The sequence below is a fragment of the Artibeus jamaicensis genome, unplaced genomic scaffold, assembly GCF_021234435.1.
Source record: "Artibeus jamaicensis isolate MK-2021 breed Jamaican fruit bat unplaced genomic scaffold, CSHL_Jam_final contig_391, whole genome shotgun sequence".
NCBI classification, from domain to species: Eukaryota; Metazoa; Chordata; class Mammalia; order Chiroptera; family Phyllostomidae; genus Artibeus; species Artibeus jamaicensis.
The window spans coordinates 6,852,946-6,869,094 of record NW_026521814.1 but is presented as its reverse complement, the minus strand read 5'-3'; the positions used below and the strand labels follow the sequence as shown (position 1 = coordinate 6,869,094).

The following is a 16,149-nucleotide window of genomic DNA, read 5'->3' as shown; positions in this document are numbered from 1 at the left end:
CTCCTCGGAACTGACGCTGTCGTGCTCCCTGGGCTCCCGCTCAGGTGGTGGTCTTGAAGCCTTAGGTAGACCTTTCTGGACTGGCCTGTGTGTTGGACTGGTAGTGGGCAAAGCACATTTCTTCTCTGCCTGCTATTTTCCTGTCAAATCCTTCTCATAGGGATTTCAAGGGGGATTCTGGGAAGCTGAGGAGGGAGCAGGAACTCGCTTCATCCTGTTGGTGTAGTGTTCGTGTCGGCTCCTTCCAGGGGGGGTCTTTTGCTCGGCCCCATGTGGACTCTCACTGACAGCCCTTCCTCAGATCCTGAGGGTCAGCACCTGCGCTCTGGGATCTGGGTCCTACCTTTGTGGGTCTCCTCAAAACTGTTAGGTTCTCATAACCCCAGACCCCCTCTTAGATTTCTCCAGCCCTGGGGGTGGCAGCCACTTCCCAAAGCTCCTCTGGTCTGTATCACTCAGTCTTTTCAGGTCTCTAACACCTACGGGGCCAATTCTTTATATTAAATAATATTTGTCACAGTACCTAGTGTACCTCTTTTTCCCAGTTGTCTCCTGACCTGGTCTCCTGGAGTCCTGGCAGGGGATGAGGGGAGAGAAGCGGCTATTCTGGACCCACGGTTCCCAAGAGGACAGGGAAATTGCTGGAGAAACTTATTAAAAATGCAGATTCCAGGCCTCCAGTTGTAATCATTGTGATTCAGTACATTGGATATGCGCTCAAGGATCAGCTTTATAAACATACTTCTTAGGCGTTTCTGGTGTAGTTACCCAGTCTCCGAGGCTTTGAGAAAACCTGTGATGACCCAGGGTCATCTCACGGGGCTGTTTCTTGAGTGTGGGATTATCTTGGGGCTTAGAAACAAACTTGACTTATTGTACTTTTTTATAGAATGGGGGCTATGGATATGCTAATCTTTGACCGAAGGCCACCGAGGTCATACATTGCCCCTGGAGGCTGAACATCTGACTCTGGTCCAGCCCAGCAAGCGCTGGTGCAGTTAAGCTAGAGAAGGGAGCTCCCCCCCAGTTGTGCACTGTCCTCTCGGCGGGCCTTGCACTCCCCCGTTGCTGCTGCCCACTCGGAGGGGTACCTTCTTCTTCTTCATACAAAGGCAACATTCACGTAGATGATAAGGGGCAAGTGGCACTGATGTCAAAGCAGATACTGGCTCTTCTTTTTGCATTTAGAGCCCTTCCCATTTCCACGTGGCTTTAGGTTGGAGCGGTAAGAAATTGGAGACCACCAACACTACCACATTAGAACCAGGACACTTGTGTCTTTTGGCCTTTGCCAGTGGGGTGTATCAGTTTATCTGTGTGCATAGCAGTGGACATTCCTTTGTGGAATGTTGGCTCCTGTTTGGCCGATTTAATCAGTAAAATGAGTGGGTTTTGCCTGGAGTTGCTGCTACCCCCTCAGAGCAGAACAGGAAGGTTTTCAGTCTTGCCAGATCATGGGGCTTTGAGTCTGCAGGGCACAAGGACTTCAGTGTGACCTTTAACTGAGTATGAAACCCAGATTGCTCTGTAGGAATGCGTCCCTCCTGCAGTCTAGGGCGGGATGCCGTGTTTCCTGAGGTGGATTTTGAGGGCTGTCATAGGCTCCTGTCTGCCACCTCCTCATGTTGTTAGGTGGTTTATATCACCTCTTTATACCCAAGCAGAATTATAGAAAGTTCTACTTTGGCCCTGGCTGGTGTAGCTCAGTGGATTGAGCGCGGGCCTGTGAACCAGACAATCGCGGTTCGATTCCCAGTCAGGGCACATACCAGGGTTGCAGGCTGGTTCCCTGCAGGCCAGTTCCCAGCAGGGGACGCACAAAAGGCAACCGTACATTGATGTTTCTCTCCCTCTCTCTGTCCCTTCCCCTCTAAAGATAAATAAATAAAATCTTAAAAAAAAAAAAAAGAAAGTCCTACTTTGCTTTAGCCTGCCTCGTTTTGGATGGCTTCTACATGCCGAGCATTAGCCAGGGGGTTCAGTGTTTGTTTTTTGTTTTTTTTTAAGTGAGGTTTCTAGCTCATTCTGGTGGAACATTGTTCTTCAGTGAGAGCTTTCCTGTGACTCTGAGTCCAGAACTGAAAGGGGTGTGTTGCAGGTCAGAACAGCCTCCAGGCAGATGACGGATGGCCTTTCTAGGTTCATTCTCAAAGGTAGCTGCCACGTGCACCAAGCATATTGAAAAAAGTGCTCCTCTTCTTCGTGTCGAGGTTATAGAGCCTCTGCCAGGGCGAGCTCTCCTGTGAGCACACCTGGCGGTGAGCACAGCTTCACCTCCCTTGTCCACAGGTGGCCTCCCCAGGGATGGGTTACTAGGAGTTTCACTCACTTAGCAAGCACTTTTGCCCAGGGCCTCCTGCATTCCAGGCAGGGGCCTCCGTCAGAGGGCTGCTTCCAGAAGTAAGGAGGCTGAAGGAGACTGCTCCGCCGGCAGGTAGTGCTACGATGAGGTGGTCGTGAATGGGAGCGGAGAGGAATGACTCATTCTGCCCGGTTTTGTTAAAGAAGGTCGTCTCTTCTTTAACAGGTGATGCAGAGCCAATCCCTGGGACCAGGCTCTCAACGGCTGGGTCCCCCCAAATCAGAATAGGATGGTCTTTTTCTTACAAAATGCACAATCACTGACAGCAGCTATACGTTTGCTCACGTTTTCTGTCGGTCCGTCTCAGCGTTAGGGTTAGAATCCTAAAACACAGCTTCGCCTTTGAGGTTCTGGCCTCTGAGTGCTCTTCAGACTGTTTGTTTTTTTTAAAAACTGGCAATTAAATATACTCACAGAATCATTTTTCAGCTCATGTATATCATTAAGACAACACATGACTAGACGTAAACCCCAATATTAATCCCATTGAATTAGATAAAAGTTAGGGTTTGTTATTTAACAGGTCCTTATCACATACAAACCATTCCCCTCTAAACTGGTGCTTCGGATTTCTCTGCACCTCCTTGTCACTTAGTGATTCTGTTTATGTTAGATAATTCCACTCCATCCCCTTCTGGTTTCAGTAAGTATAGTATGGGGTTTTTAAAAATGGTTTAAAACATTTTTCTTTGGTTTAGACATTGCTTGAGGTCCAAAATGAGTTTATTGACGTTTCATTGATTCCAGTTCAGTTGCACACACCAGTTCCCCTCTGTCTCTTCGCTGACTGGATCCCCAGGATACTCGCTGTTTCTCTGTGCCATCAGATGGTTCTGGCTGAGTTACGTGAGCGCTGGTTTTCTCTGGTGAGGTCTGTGACCTCTGCAGGCAGGAACAAGCCACACTTTCCCCAGTAAGGTCAGTGGCAAAGTGTAAGCACATTCACTGAGTGGCTGTTTCTCCCCCTCATCCTGGTCTTTACTTATTCATTTATTTTTGGTAAGCTCTAAATCTACTCCAACAACCTCAGAGGGCAGCTCTACTCTGGTTCTTTTGACGGAAGCAGAAGGACGTAACTCGGCCAGCTTGGCTGTGACACAAACCAGGTCACTCAGGAGGGTCACCTGTTTGTAGCTGCCTGGAGAAGCGGGGCCTTCCTGTGTTCAGCCCGGTGTGTGTGCGCGAGGTCTGTGCGTCCTCTACCCGGGCAGTGGCGTCTGTTCTGTAAAGGAATCTGTGTGCGTTGCACGTAACACCTGCCTCACTGTTTCGGTTCTTTGTGTTTGACTTGAGAGCTTACTGTGTGCAGGTTCCTTCCACTAACAATGCACTGAGTGTCAGAGGAATGGCTCTGATACTTTTTTCTTTGTGTGAAATGGTAGCATGAGGTGGGGCGGCGACACATGGTGAATCAGTTTGGGCCCATGTCCTGAGTACATTTCTCTGTTACCTTGAGCCATAGGAAATGTGATCATTTTTTATCTAGAAGAATGGCAACTTCATATGTGTAATCTAATCAATAATTTAAAACTTGGACCATCTAGTAAGGAAAGGTACACCTTTGAAGCCAAATAGTAGTAAGGCAGGGAGGTAGGTCACGCCCTATAGGAAGCTTTTATGTGAATCACAATATTTCAGTATTTAAAAAATTAATCGCTAGCATTCTGATATTTGGAGATCTCACACAAAGTTCTGACTTTTTTTAGCTTTCCTGCAAAAATCAGAATCTTGCCGTTCTAGGTCAGCCATCTCGCACAGGGACAGTGGGAGGAAGCAGAGTGGCCACTGCCACTCACGTGCATCCATTCATTCTCTGGCCAGCTCTGGCCTGCTTGTGACCTGATTGCCCAGGGGCTTGGAGGTTGGACACATGAGATGAACAGAGCACAGAGAGTAAGTTGGCTAAAGAGAGAGCTGGAAGAAGTCATCAGCTGGGTCCAAAGCTATTGGTTATGTTTACGCCCCCAGATAGCATCTCCAAAGAAAGCCTATATTACTGAGAAAGTCGTATTACTAAGAAAGGACAGGTAAGCATATCATTAAGGACTCCTTTCATGTGTTAAGAACATGGGCAAATGCTTACTAAACTTCTGTCCCGGAGCTCCTTGTTTTAGTGGGAATTAAGGACAGAACTTTCTCCCACTGGCCACCATTCATGCCAGAGGCTAATGTAATACCTTTTGCTGGTTTATTTTTTAAATCTCAACATTTATGGGCTGCTGGACAGTTGACTAACTTTATGGCCTAACTTTAACATGCAGAAGTATTTGTAGACTAATTCATATTTTAAAGGTACCAGATGTTTATTGCCATATATTTCTTATGCAGTGCTGGATATAAAGAGAATACTCATCGACAGGTGGGCTGAATAACTTGTGGTACGTCAGCATCACAAAATATGTAGCATTGAAATGACAGGTTGGCGGGAGCCAGCAGTTGGCCTGGAGGAGTTTCCCTGAGGAGTAACACCAGCTAAGATTGAATTAGTGCTTCCCATGTGCCAGACACAGTTCCCGGGGCTTTCTTTCGATCGTCACAGCCACCCTGTGAGCTCAGTGCTCTTCTCCCATCTTATAAATGAAGAAACGGAGGCAGGGAGAAGTGAAGAAAGTCACGCAAGGATCAGCAGTGAATACACGGCCGGCCTAGGATATGAACTTTTATATTCTGGGTGGACAAAGATTTTTTAAAAAATCACTTTTTAGGTTAGTAAAGTACATTTTCAGTGAGAAGTTTAACTATAGAGTATTAAGTCATGGCTTATTCTTTTACATTTTAGATATTTAGATTTATCGTGTTGTGTCAGACCTTGGACATCATTTCACCTTTAGCCGCCCCCCCCACCCCAAACCAGGCGAGTATTTTTCGTAAGCGACATAAAACTTGGTCATAACCTGGAACTACCCTGCCCTCTCTCTTCCCCCTTGGGTGCCATGTAAACTACAGAGAGAGTCTGCCCCTTTCACGTTACAGATGCAGAACTGAGTCCCAGAGAGACAGCCGAGCATTTATCAAGTGGATGTTTTCAGGGCTGTGACGCCGCCCGTTATGTTATCAGGCCTTACGAGGAGATTTCATTAGGCCCGTTCAGGGATCTGAGGTTTAGAGAGAAACTAGGCCAATGGTACAGAGGGAATCCTCACTAGGGTTGAGCGGAGTCCCTGTCTAACCTGCTTTTCCAGGGTCTTGCTGATCTAAGACTTGAAAACTGCGGCAGCCTACCAGAGGCCCGCCAGTCGACTCTTTCCTCCTATTGCTGGACACTTCATGAGGAGGTTTTTGAGATCATCTCATTTGTATGGCATGATTTACCACAGGTGATTATGGGACAGTGCCTTTGAATAGGCAGTGAGAGTCTTTGGGATTAGTCCTCTTGGGTTGCCATAACAAAATGCCAAAGAATGGGTGCTGTAAACAACAGAAGTTTGTTTCTCACCGTTTGGAGGCGGGGCAGTCCAGATGAAGGTGCTGGCCAAGTGGGCGTGGGGTGAGAGGTCTCTTCCCTTGCTGGCCTCCTTCATGAAGTGACGGTTGGACTTGATGGCCTTTAAGGCTCCCCGCACCTCTGATACTGTCCCTGATCTCTCTTGTAGTTGAAGGGAGTCTTTGGATTCAAAGCAGGATCTCCCAAACTGTCCAATGAATGGTTAAACCCAGTCACCCTCTGACAGTGATCTCAGGTCAGGAAGTTGCATATTTATTCTTTCTGGAGCGGGGACGCTGCTGTTGTTCTGTAGTTCTTCAGGCAGCGGTAGTTGTAAAGCAGCGACACGTCTCCCGCTGTGAAGCTCTGACGAAAGTTCTGCCCACCACTCCCTCCTGCTTCGTGGAATTCTTATTTGTGTCCGTATTCTTGCACGTGTCTGTGGAAGTCAGGAGGCTTTTGTAGCCAAGGACTTGACTATGAGAGGTAACCCCTCATTACACGCATTTGTTTCCTCCTTTCTGGGAATTTGTTTTCTTTTTCTTGTTTTTCAGTTCCCTGACTAGAGAATGTTCTGGAATGAGGATCGAGGTTGGAGGGGTAGGACTGGAGGGAGACTGACCACCGGTAGGGTTGAGAATGGCTTCCCATTAGCAGCTGGTTAGAGATGTTTGTTGACTTCTCTGCTGAACACCAGACCCAGAGCTAACTAGCTACTTCCCCCTTTTGGTGCTGCTGCTTCTGCGATGACCTCCTGCTCCGGGTGCTCTGGGGGTCTGGACTGGGAAATGCACTTTGCTGTCAGCAGGGCCCTTTATGGTGTTGGGCTCTGGTGTGTGGAGGGTTCTGGGCTGAGCCCAGCATGCTGTGATCTGCAGGGCAGTGAGGCCAGTCTGGTGCACTTGGAGTAGCAGCGGATGGAGCAAGCACTGAGGTTAGGGACAGGGAGGCCCTTTTCAGCAGCCTCTGACGGTAGCACTCTGTCCCTCTGGCGCTGAGCTCCAGAAAGAGGGAGGTTCACCCACCCCTTCCCTCTGGGCTGCTTCTCTTTTCTTCAATGACATAGAACAGAAGAAAATATTTTCTTAGCAAGGCTACGAGTGAGGGAGGGAAGAGTGTGCTCTAGCTTGAGTGAGGTAGGAGCAAATCTGGAGCTTGGGGTCCGGCAGACCTGCCTCAGATCCCAGCTCAGGCACTTACCAGCTGTGTTGGTGACTTTTCCAAGTCCCAGTCTTCTCACATATACAATGAGGCTAATAAAAAGTGTAAGGCTGGTAAGGAGAATTATATGAGCAAAGTGCCCACTGTCCAGTGGAGGTCAGTGTGTGTGGATTTTCTTTCCTGGTGAACCCAGGTTGGACTTCCTGGAACGGGGTCTTGAAGTTGGAGACCTGACTTTGGAGTATTAAGGTGATCTGCTTGAGTCACCAGGCCAGAGCTGATGATGAGACCACAGGGCAGGAGAAAGGGCAGAACTGTAACTCTAAAGACAGCCACTGGGGCACTTCCTTGGGCTGGTAAAGCCTTGGTCTGCACTAGAGAGGTCCTGCCTTTCTGTCATTACTGATCTCTCTTTCTTATTGCCAAAAGATGCTCCTTCTCCCCTTTGAAGATATTTCATGACTCATTTGGGAAGTAGGGTCTAAAAAACACCTTAAGGAGAAAGGTATGTGGTCACACCTGGTCCCTTTTTGCACAGTCCTGAGCACAGGCTGTTTTTCTCATTGACAGTCTTGCAGTGGCAGAGGATTTACGTGATTAGAATGAGATTTTTGGTATTCCTTGCAGAATTGAGATGCCTTAACCTAGAGGTCGTTTTTGCCCCTATGGAATATAAATCCGATTAGGAGCTCTTTGTGCTCTGCCACAAATCATTACATGTCTACATTTTGCTCTTATAAAATATGAATAACGACATGACTTGGTCTCCTAGGAGTTTGAGTGCATTAGCTAACGATCACTAAATCTTAGGAATAGGAAATTCATGTGAATGCCAAGAGAGCTTTTGTAATTACACATTTGCATCATTTTGCTTGGCATCCTTGAAAGTCATGCTTTACACGTGAGAATACTCGGGTTGATCCCTGGTTTTATAATTGTAGAGCAAGCTAGGAAGAGATAGCCTCAAAGGGTGCTCCAAGCAGATAAGTTGCCCCAGTACCTCATGGCAACCTCGAAGTAGCTCAGGCTGGGGTGGTTTGTTTTTGGCTGAAGTAGAAAAAGAGCCTGCGCTTTTTAAAAGGCACTGAGGTTAGAAATATCAGGACCTGAGGATGGTAAGGGCTTCCATGCAGAGCTATGCTTAGACGCTTGTCCTTGTCCCTTTTTCCTCAGACGCAGTACTTCCTCAGCCTGTGCTCTGGGCAGTGGCAAACACGCTATGTTGAGGTGGGCTCTTTGGATGGGGGTCTCCTTCCTGGATTGTGAGCCCCTGGAGCGTAGATACTGTCTTTGTATCCTGTAGCAAAGTCCACTTTTTCTTTATTTTCAGATAATTATTTTTATACTTAAGACATTCTTTAAAGAGATGTCAAAAGAGTCCTGGCCTGAGTGCTCAGTTGGCTGGGCATCATCCTGCCAGGCTGTGGGCTCAATTCCTGGTCAGGGCACATGCCTAGGCTGCGGGTTTAGTCCCTGGTTGGGGCACATACAAAAGGCAACCAATTGATGTTTCTCTCTCACATCAGTGTTTCTCTCCCTCTCTGTATCCCTCCCTTCTCTTCTCTGTCTCAAAAAAAAAAAATGTCAAAAGAAATTCTTTAAAATGATGTCAAGTGATAATGTTTTGAATGCCCTGAGGAGAAGACCTTTTTTAAAAAGTAGATATTTGTGAATGGGGTCATGAGCAGTTACCAGAAAGTGTGCTGTTTGATAACTGATGTTGTTTTTATTTCATTTCAGGCAGTGGAGCTACTGCTGTGGTTCAGGCTGCCCTGTGCAAACCCAGGCAGGAACGTGTGGCCATAAAGCGGATCAACTTGGAAAAATGCCAGACCAGTATGGATGAACTATTAGTAAGTAGAAGTGATGAAGATACCTGCTGGGTGCTTTTTTTAACTTGCGGTATGGGTGGTGTGGAATGGCTGGGCGAAGTGGAGAGAGCTAAGGCAACTTGGGGGTGTGATCTCCTATTCTGACGCATGAACTTCTTGGAATGCAGCTGGCACCACTTTTTCCTCCCCCATTAACAATACTGTGCCTTATGCTTGTGCCGTATATCGTCCAGCTTACTTTGCTTCGATGAACGGCATTTTGCGCACTCCTCACGATTCCTGGGCGGGGTCAGTCTCCGTGTTGGCACTGTGTCTGATGAGACGAGGGAACCCACTCAGCTGATCTGAGGTCATGTGACACTGAGGGCAGGTTTGGATGGGGGGCAGTGGGCCCTGGTCAAGAGTCACGACACAAACAGGAATTGCTCCCTAAACAATTTGTGAGTCATTTTAGTTTTTGTAAATCACACAGTCACATACAAATTCCAGTTACTCGGAATACTGCGGGGTAGCTTGCGTTGGGCCGAGAGAGGACTTTGTTGTGTTTGTGTGCAGCAACTTGTACTTCTTGTTGTAAACGAAGTACGTCACATAAATAATTGGAGCTTGTTAGTGAGTCTGTGACTCCAGTAGCATTGGTTGGTTGCAGGAACATTTGCTTTTGGCTTAACTGACTCATTATTAAATGAACAGCTTGGCAAATGGTTATTAGTTGCCCGGCAAACTGTGAAGGGTTTGAGAGTTTAATCTCATAAATATAGTTGTCGTTCTGCCTGCCAATTTTCTTCTTTGCCTTTTGGCCATTTATATGAGGATAATAGAAGACCGCAGTGGAGGAGTTAACTGATTGGTTCTCCCAGCACTAATCCTAGTACAAATATTAGTCCAATCGCCCCATACAAGCTGCAAGCTATAATGACGGTTGGCTCCCAATGAAGAAGGCTTTTGTTACATTCTACATTGGGAATGGAATGCTATTAACAAGAGCTTTTTGTCTTTACCCAGAATATAGCTTTTATTTCAGGCTTAATTACAGCACACTATAGTATAAATTAAGTACAAGGATAGGCTGTACTTTTCCAGATCTCTTTGGCCCTACAATTTGAACTAGGCTACGGAAGCCATTAGATTTCCCTGGGACTGAAGCAACAGATTGCCAGCTAAAGCTCAGACGAAAGCAAGGGCTTCCATAATTTAATGTTAATTTTAAAAATTTTGCATACATTTAAGGCTTTTACTCTCTTTTTACTTTTCTCTTACTGAAACTATTACTGTGTACTTGTGATACTGTTTATTCCATGACCAATAAAATTGTGCCTTTGTCATCTGATTAGTTTTCAAGGTCACTTTCCCTGAGTGGAAAAAGTGTTGAACAAACTGGGGAGAGTCAGGTCCTGATTTTGCCCCTAACTTATTTTTTGACTGTAGCCAAGATACCTAACAGCTTTGCCCTATTTAAAAAGAGGGTTGAATCGGAAGATCTCTAAGATCCCTTTAGGAGCCTCCAATTCTGTGGTTATCCTACTTATACATTAGTATAAAAAAAAGTGGAGTATATCTTTGACCTTACGCAGCGTTTGGAAATATCAGTGAGGAACTTGCCCATGTATTTGATTGTGGTGCTCCGTGGGAGGTCTCCAGCCGCCTTTTGCCATCAGCTGGACCCCGTACAGAATACGTGTAAGGTTTATGTGCGTTGGGTCTGACCGCTCTGGAACCAGCCTTCTGGGCCAGTGCTGTGGCCCTCGGTCTCTGCTAAGACCTTGTAGTTGCCCAGAGCCTCCATGTTTTCCCTCAACTGGCTTTTTATCCTCAGTCGACTATAAAGAATGGTAACTCTAAGGGTCCAAGTGGAGGTCACCGGGAGACAATCATTCCAGCCCTTTCCTCTGTTTCCCAGGACCAGGAAGCCTATCAGTGTCATTTGAAGGTACAGGTAATTTAGGCAGAGCTGCCAGTGTAAGGACTGGTGCTTTTATGGTTTTGTGCTTACCTCCATTAATCTTAGAATTTAGGATTTATGAGTTTGTTTACTACCAGTTAATTTATATCTCTCATTCTTTCCCCCCATATTGCCCATGTTGTGTTAATAAATTAATATATGTATAACTACCTACTTTCATTTAAAAAGCTGTATTGTTTTATTGCTTTGACCTTTTTTTTTTACATCTTGAGACTTTGACCTTGATATTTCTAGAGATGGGTGGTGGTGGCCATGGTTCTTTAGGACGTTTTGCCACAAGACCCTTTTCACACCAAAACAGAGGGACTTTACAGCACAGGTCGCCCAGCGTTGCCAGGCGTTTGTGGGCTGTTGGCACATGAGACTGTGTTGCGCAAAGTGGCTGTAATTCCTTCCGTTTCTAGTACTGCTGTTGCCCGCATTTTTATTATCTCTGTGGGTTCACATTCTGGCAGTGTTTGGACATCCGGTCTCCTAATAATCCTTTAATTCCGTGTGTGTGTGCATGCATTATGTACAGGTCAGTGCTCTGTATCATTTCATACTCTGAGCTGCGTGTGAACTGGAAACCATTGTTTTCACGAGAAACAATAGTCACTGGAATCCTTATCTTGTGTGTGTTATGTCATAGAAGTCACAGTTGTCAACTGTCTGCTGGCTGTTGGAACATCTGCCTCCCCTGCTGAAGCTATATCACCTCCCACCCCTACTCTCGATGCTTCCTTGGCCCCTTGAGCCCCAGCTCCCATAGTGAGATGGGATTTATATGCAGCAGTCCGTGCGATGGTACAGAGCAGTTTCAGACAACTGGCCCTGAGCTCTGCTTCTTTATGGGGTGGATGCTGTTAGATCCTCCTGTAGTCGTGGAATGTGTTCCAGGTTTTGCTGAAGAAGTATTCAAGTGATTTCATGATTTCTGAAACAAAATTATAATTACAGTGCCAGCTTCTCTTAACATGAAAGGAATAATGTTAGATGAGATCATTGGAGCTAAATAATTGGCCATTTAAATAAAATACGTACTACTGAAATGAGTACAATAATATTCCTCAAAGATAGTTTGGTTTTAGGTCTGATATACGTTTATTAATTTATTTGATGAATATTTAACCCCTCTCTACATTGTGTTTAGGCCCAGAAAAAGGATGAGTTTTGGCCGTATGTATGGGAGGACAAAAATATATGCTCTCTAGAAGTTCATTTTATTTCAACGGCAGTTAGAACACTTTAGGATAAATGTTTTACTTGGCATCCTAAGAATAACATTTAGTTTGTCTAAACTCATTATTTTTCCTGTACATTCTTTTAAATTTTCATACCTGTTTTGGGCTTTGGCCTTGAACCACACCCTGGTCTCTTGAGGTGCGATGACCTTGGAGGCTAGTTTTCCAGGAGCTGGGGCAGTGAGTGTCACTGGTCTGTTCTGCGTTCCTGACCATCCCAGCCTAGATGTTCAGATCATTTCTGAGATTTGTTAATCCCACGTTTGTTGTTTGTTGTAAATCCCATACTTGTTAATCCTACAGTAGTGCAAATGGCTCTAATGAGCTTAACACCTTAACGCTATAATATTTATGGTTTTTGAGCCGAACTTGTTAAATCCCTAATTATTAAACCCTACTAGATGGTAGTAACTGAACTAGGTGACAGGCAAACAAAGAGGCTCCTGTTCCTTGGGGAGCCTTTGACTCGTAAGTGAGTCGTATGAGTCATTTCATTTTTGTATTGGGTCAGTGAGGATTTTTTTCTTTTCTTTCTTTTTTTTAGCTATGGCTATCTTTCTGCAGCATTACCCTCCATTTGCCTAGAAATGGTGTGACATTGTTGATAGAGTCTCCTCTCTGTGTTCCACTGAAGCAGTTCTTGCTTCCCAACAGGAATGTAAGACCCACTGTCACCGCCCTGAGGTTTCTTGAAAGAGCTTGGTTCTCTGGTTTGTGGTCAGCCTCAGAGGTTAGGGCTGCTACTCCAGGGCACACTTGGCTTCCCTTCAGATCCATTACAGGAGCCAGGAATTAATCTGCTCTCACTGAAATCATCTCTCTATTCAATCTTTATCACCAGGCGACAATGAATCCCATACAGGTGAATAGTCCTTTTATTTATCCTAAAACCCACTTCTCCAAAAACTCTGGGGCACTCTCCTTTATTTTTACCCAGATATTGATTAATATTTTGGGTCATTATTGTACTTGACTTTATTTATGATTTTTAGACTTTAACCTTGTTATTCTTTTTTTTTTTCTCTAGACTTGAGTTCTCATAATGTTAATCTGTCTTTGGTACCTAGTCATAGAAAACTGAGTAGGATTTTCTCGTTCTTTCTCATATCTCAATGCCACCAAAACTCACGGTTGAGTTCTTGGGGGCAGGTGAGCTGTGGGAGGCCTCATGGCCCTGGGGCCGTGCAGAGTGCTTGTTCCTTAAAAAGAAAGAAAGAAAGCAAGTCGAGGCTAGTGATTATGAAATAATATGTAATGATCATTAAAATATTTTAGTTTGTGATGGGTGGCAAATATGAGCAAATTTCATTTAAAAAAAGCAAAAAGGAAAAAATGACTCATGGGCATGAATGACAGTGTGGTGATTGCAGGGGGGGAGGTTCTAAGAGGGATAAATGGTAATGGAAAAAATACAATAAAAACAAATTTGAAAAACTACACGAAAGTGATGAGTGCAGAAACTTCTGATAGAGGGAAAAGAGCTCCCCGGGTCAGAGAGCCCATGTTCTTCACTGTGATCATGGACTTGGGGCAGACCAATTTCACCCCTGGCTTTTAGGGTCCTTGTTCATTCAGTGAGGAGTTGTACTTGATGGTAAAAATTTACACTCATCATCAAAGTTCTGTGACTCCGTGTGTTTTGAAATTAATTGTTTAACAAAATCACTTTAAAATTGCTTGAATAAAAACATTAATTGTTGGAAAAGTATGCTTTATAACTTAGGAGTCAAGTTGTGGCCTAACAACAAAAATCCACCCTGAAGTCATAGAGTTGAGTTTAGAGCCTGCCATCTGCTTGTCCTGTGTCCATAATGGCAGAGTTTCTCAGCTGAACTAGAATAGTTCTGGTATATTCCCTTCTCTTCCTGTTTCATCTCTGTAAAGATATTTCATTCATTTCATCAGTAGTGTTAGTAGGTACACCAAGAACTTTATTTCCTCTGAACAAAGCCACTGCCCTCATTTTGCTTTCTGCTGAGGTGTTATGTTATTATTTCTCATTTCTCTTGATCTCCTCTTCCCACCTACTCACCCTCCCTCACTTTCCCGTCCCTTTTCTCAGTCCCTCCCTTTCTCCTTTCCTTCCTTCTCTTTTGTGGAATGAGTTAGCTATGATTTGTAGGTTATTTTGGAGAAGAAGGCTGTATGTATTTACTTTGCCTAATGGTAATTTTTTTTTGCTATTTTTACTACATCTTTATATTAATTAGTTAAATATAAGAAAATAGTTATTCCCTAATCATTACTGACACAGACTTTTTCCATCATTTTAAAATAATTTAATTTTAAATAATTATATTATAATTTAATAAATATATGGGGACCTCTGAGCAGTTCCTCTAGTCAGAAGGCCTTTTTCAAACTTCTTTAAATTGAGGTCTAAATATTTTTTGATTTTTTGGTGCTGTTTTACATAATTTCTGTAATTATGTTGATATTTTTGCATATCTTGTTTATTGTAGGAAAAAAATTATACCAGTTTAAGGACGTCAGCTTAAAAAGCTAGAAGCTATAATGTATGTGCATTTTCTTTTTTGTATCATTGACAGTATTTTTCCATTCTTCATTAACTGAAGAACTTCCTAGTTAGTAAATTAATCACATTCCAGCTCATTCTTCATTACATGTGGTAACAAATTGCATTTGGCTGTTTCTTGTAGAATATTTTATACCAAGAATACAGAATTAAAACACAGGCCAACTTAACTGTACTTGGTACTGTTTTGAGCATTGCAGGTCTCAGTCATTAATTTCATGCCGTCATCTGTCCCTTGCCACTTGGCTTTGTGATTATTTTCATGTGATTTGGTGTTTATATTTAACCAGGTACACTCCACCCAACAGCAGAATTAGAAATGGGAAGTTTGGGGATATTTTGAAGAGATGCATTGGTAAGAAATTAGAGAAATGTAAATGAGCATTGCAAGGACATAGGTTTCTGGACTTACATTTGCTCAGTGACAAAGAGACCCAATTTTCAGAGTCGGAGAAAATGGCTAAAACCTTCCCAGATTGAATACAAGCTCAGTTACTACTCTCTCTCTCTCTCTGCCTCTTTTTGGTATCTCACTTTTGCCGTCTTTGTAGACTTCTGGAAAAATGCTGTTGTTTGGGTTGTTTTTTCCTACATTATCTTCTTTCTTAGTTGGTTTGACTGTTTCCACAATTAAGTAAGGCGCTCCTGAAAGAGACGGACTTGGGAAATACGCAGAAAGACGACTGGAGAGTGTTAGCTGGGGTTTCTGCCCTTTCCCAGGAGGGTTGCTGCCTGGCAGACTCCCAGACTGCAGACTGTGGCCAGGCCTGGGACAGGGCACACACCACAGCGAAAAGACGCTTTTCTTTTACCCCACTTCTCATCTTTCTCTAATGAGACTAAACGCAGCAGCAGTGCTGAAGGTGGTTTCCGGCAGCATCAATGGGCTACCAAGAAAGTTGCTTCGTCATTCTGTCAATGAAGCCTTCCGCTTGACTTTTTGCATACTCCCAGTCATGGACAGTTGAATGATCACGCAGTCGTTGCTGATGGTGGAGTCTGAGTCAAATTCCACGATGAACGACTGCAAGGCTTTCCGAACCTGTAAGGCCTCCCCATGACTGCCGAAGAACTTTTTTAGCTGACTCTAAAATAAAATGGCTCTACCCTATTGAGTTTTCCTGTAGTATTTCAACATCACTCCTTTATTCTTTCCTTTCTTCTCTCTCCCTGTTTTTTTTTAGAAAATAACTATACCAGTGGCTTCTACATTTCTAAGCAAAACTCTTTAGCTTGTTTTCAGACGGTTTTTGCAGAGTGCCCAATTTTGTGACATCATGACTAAGGTCCCGGGATGTATGTTCTGTTCTGTCAGCAAGTAGATATTTATCCATCGTGACTTCCCTGGGAATCTTGGGGGATTTTCCAGACCTCCAAATCCAAAGCTGTTTTAGCTCTTTATAACTGCTCTCTATAGCTTTAAACACTTCCACCTGCATCAATCAAGGCTAATGGCAGAATTTTTGCTTCCCTTTTACTAATTTCTTAAAATGTTTCTTCATCTTCAAAATATGTAGACTTTCTCCATTTTTAATCCTGCCTTCGATTGGACTGTACTTAGATATTCATAGAAACCAAATTATATGAAAATAATAACAAAACTAAGTGGTAAGGGACACCAGTTGATTTGTTGGTAAATGGTACAAGT

At 44.1% G+C, this 16,149-nt stretch overlaps 1 protein-coding gene across 4 annotated transcripts in view; it reads left to right on the top strand.

Moving 5' to 3' along the window:
• STK39 (serine/threonine kinase 39) overlaps nucleotides 1-16,149 on the top strand; it is a 279,398-nt gene that overhangs the window by 46,696 nt on the left and 216,553 nt on the right. For 3 of the 4 annotated variants that reach the window (XM_053665140.1, XM_037140707.2, XM_053665141.1), the window contains exon 2: nucleotides 8,688-8,800. In XM_053665140.1, the coding sequence (XP_053521115.1) occupies nucleotides 8,688-8,800 (113 nt within the window). Of the gene's footprint in view, nucleotides 1-6,250; nucleotides 6,273-8,687; nucleotides 8,801-16,149 lie in introns of those variants that run through there. The other variant, XM_037140706.2, reaches the window with a different exon arrangement.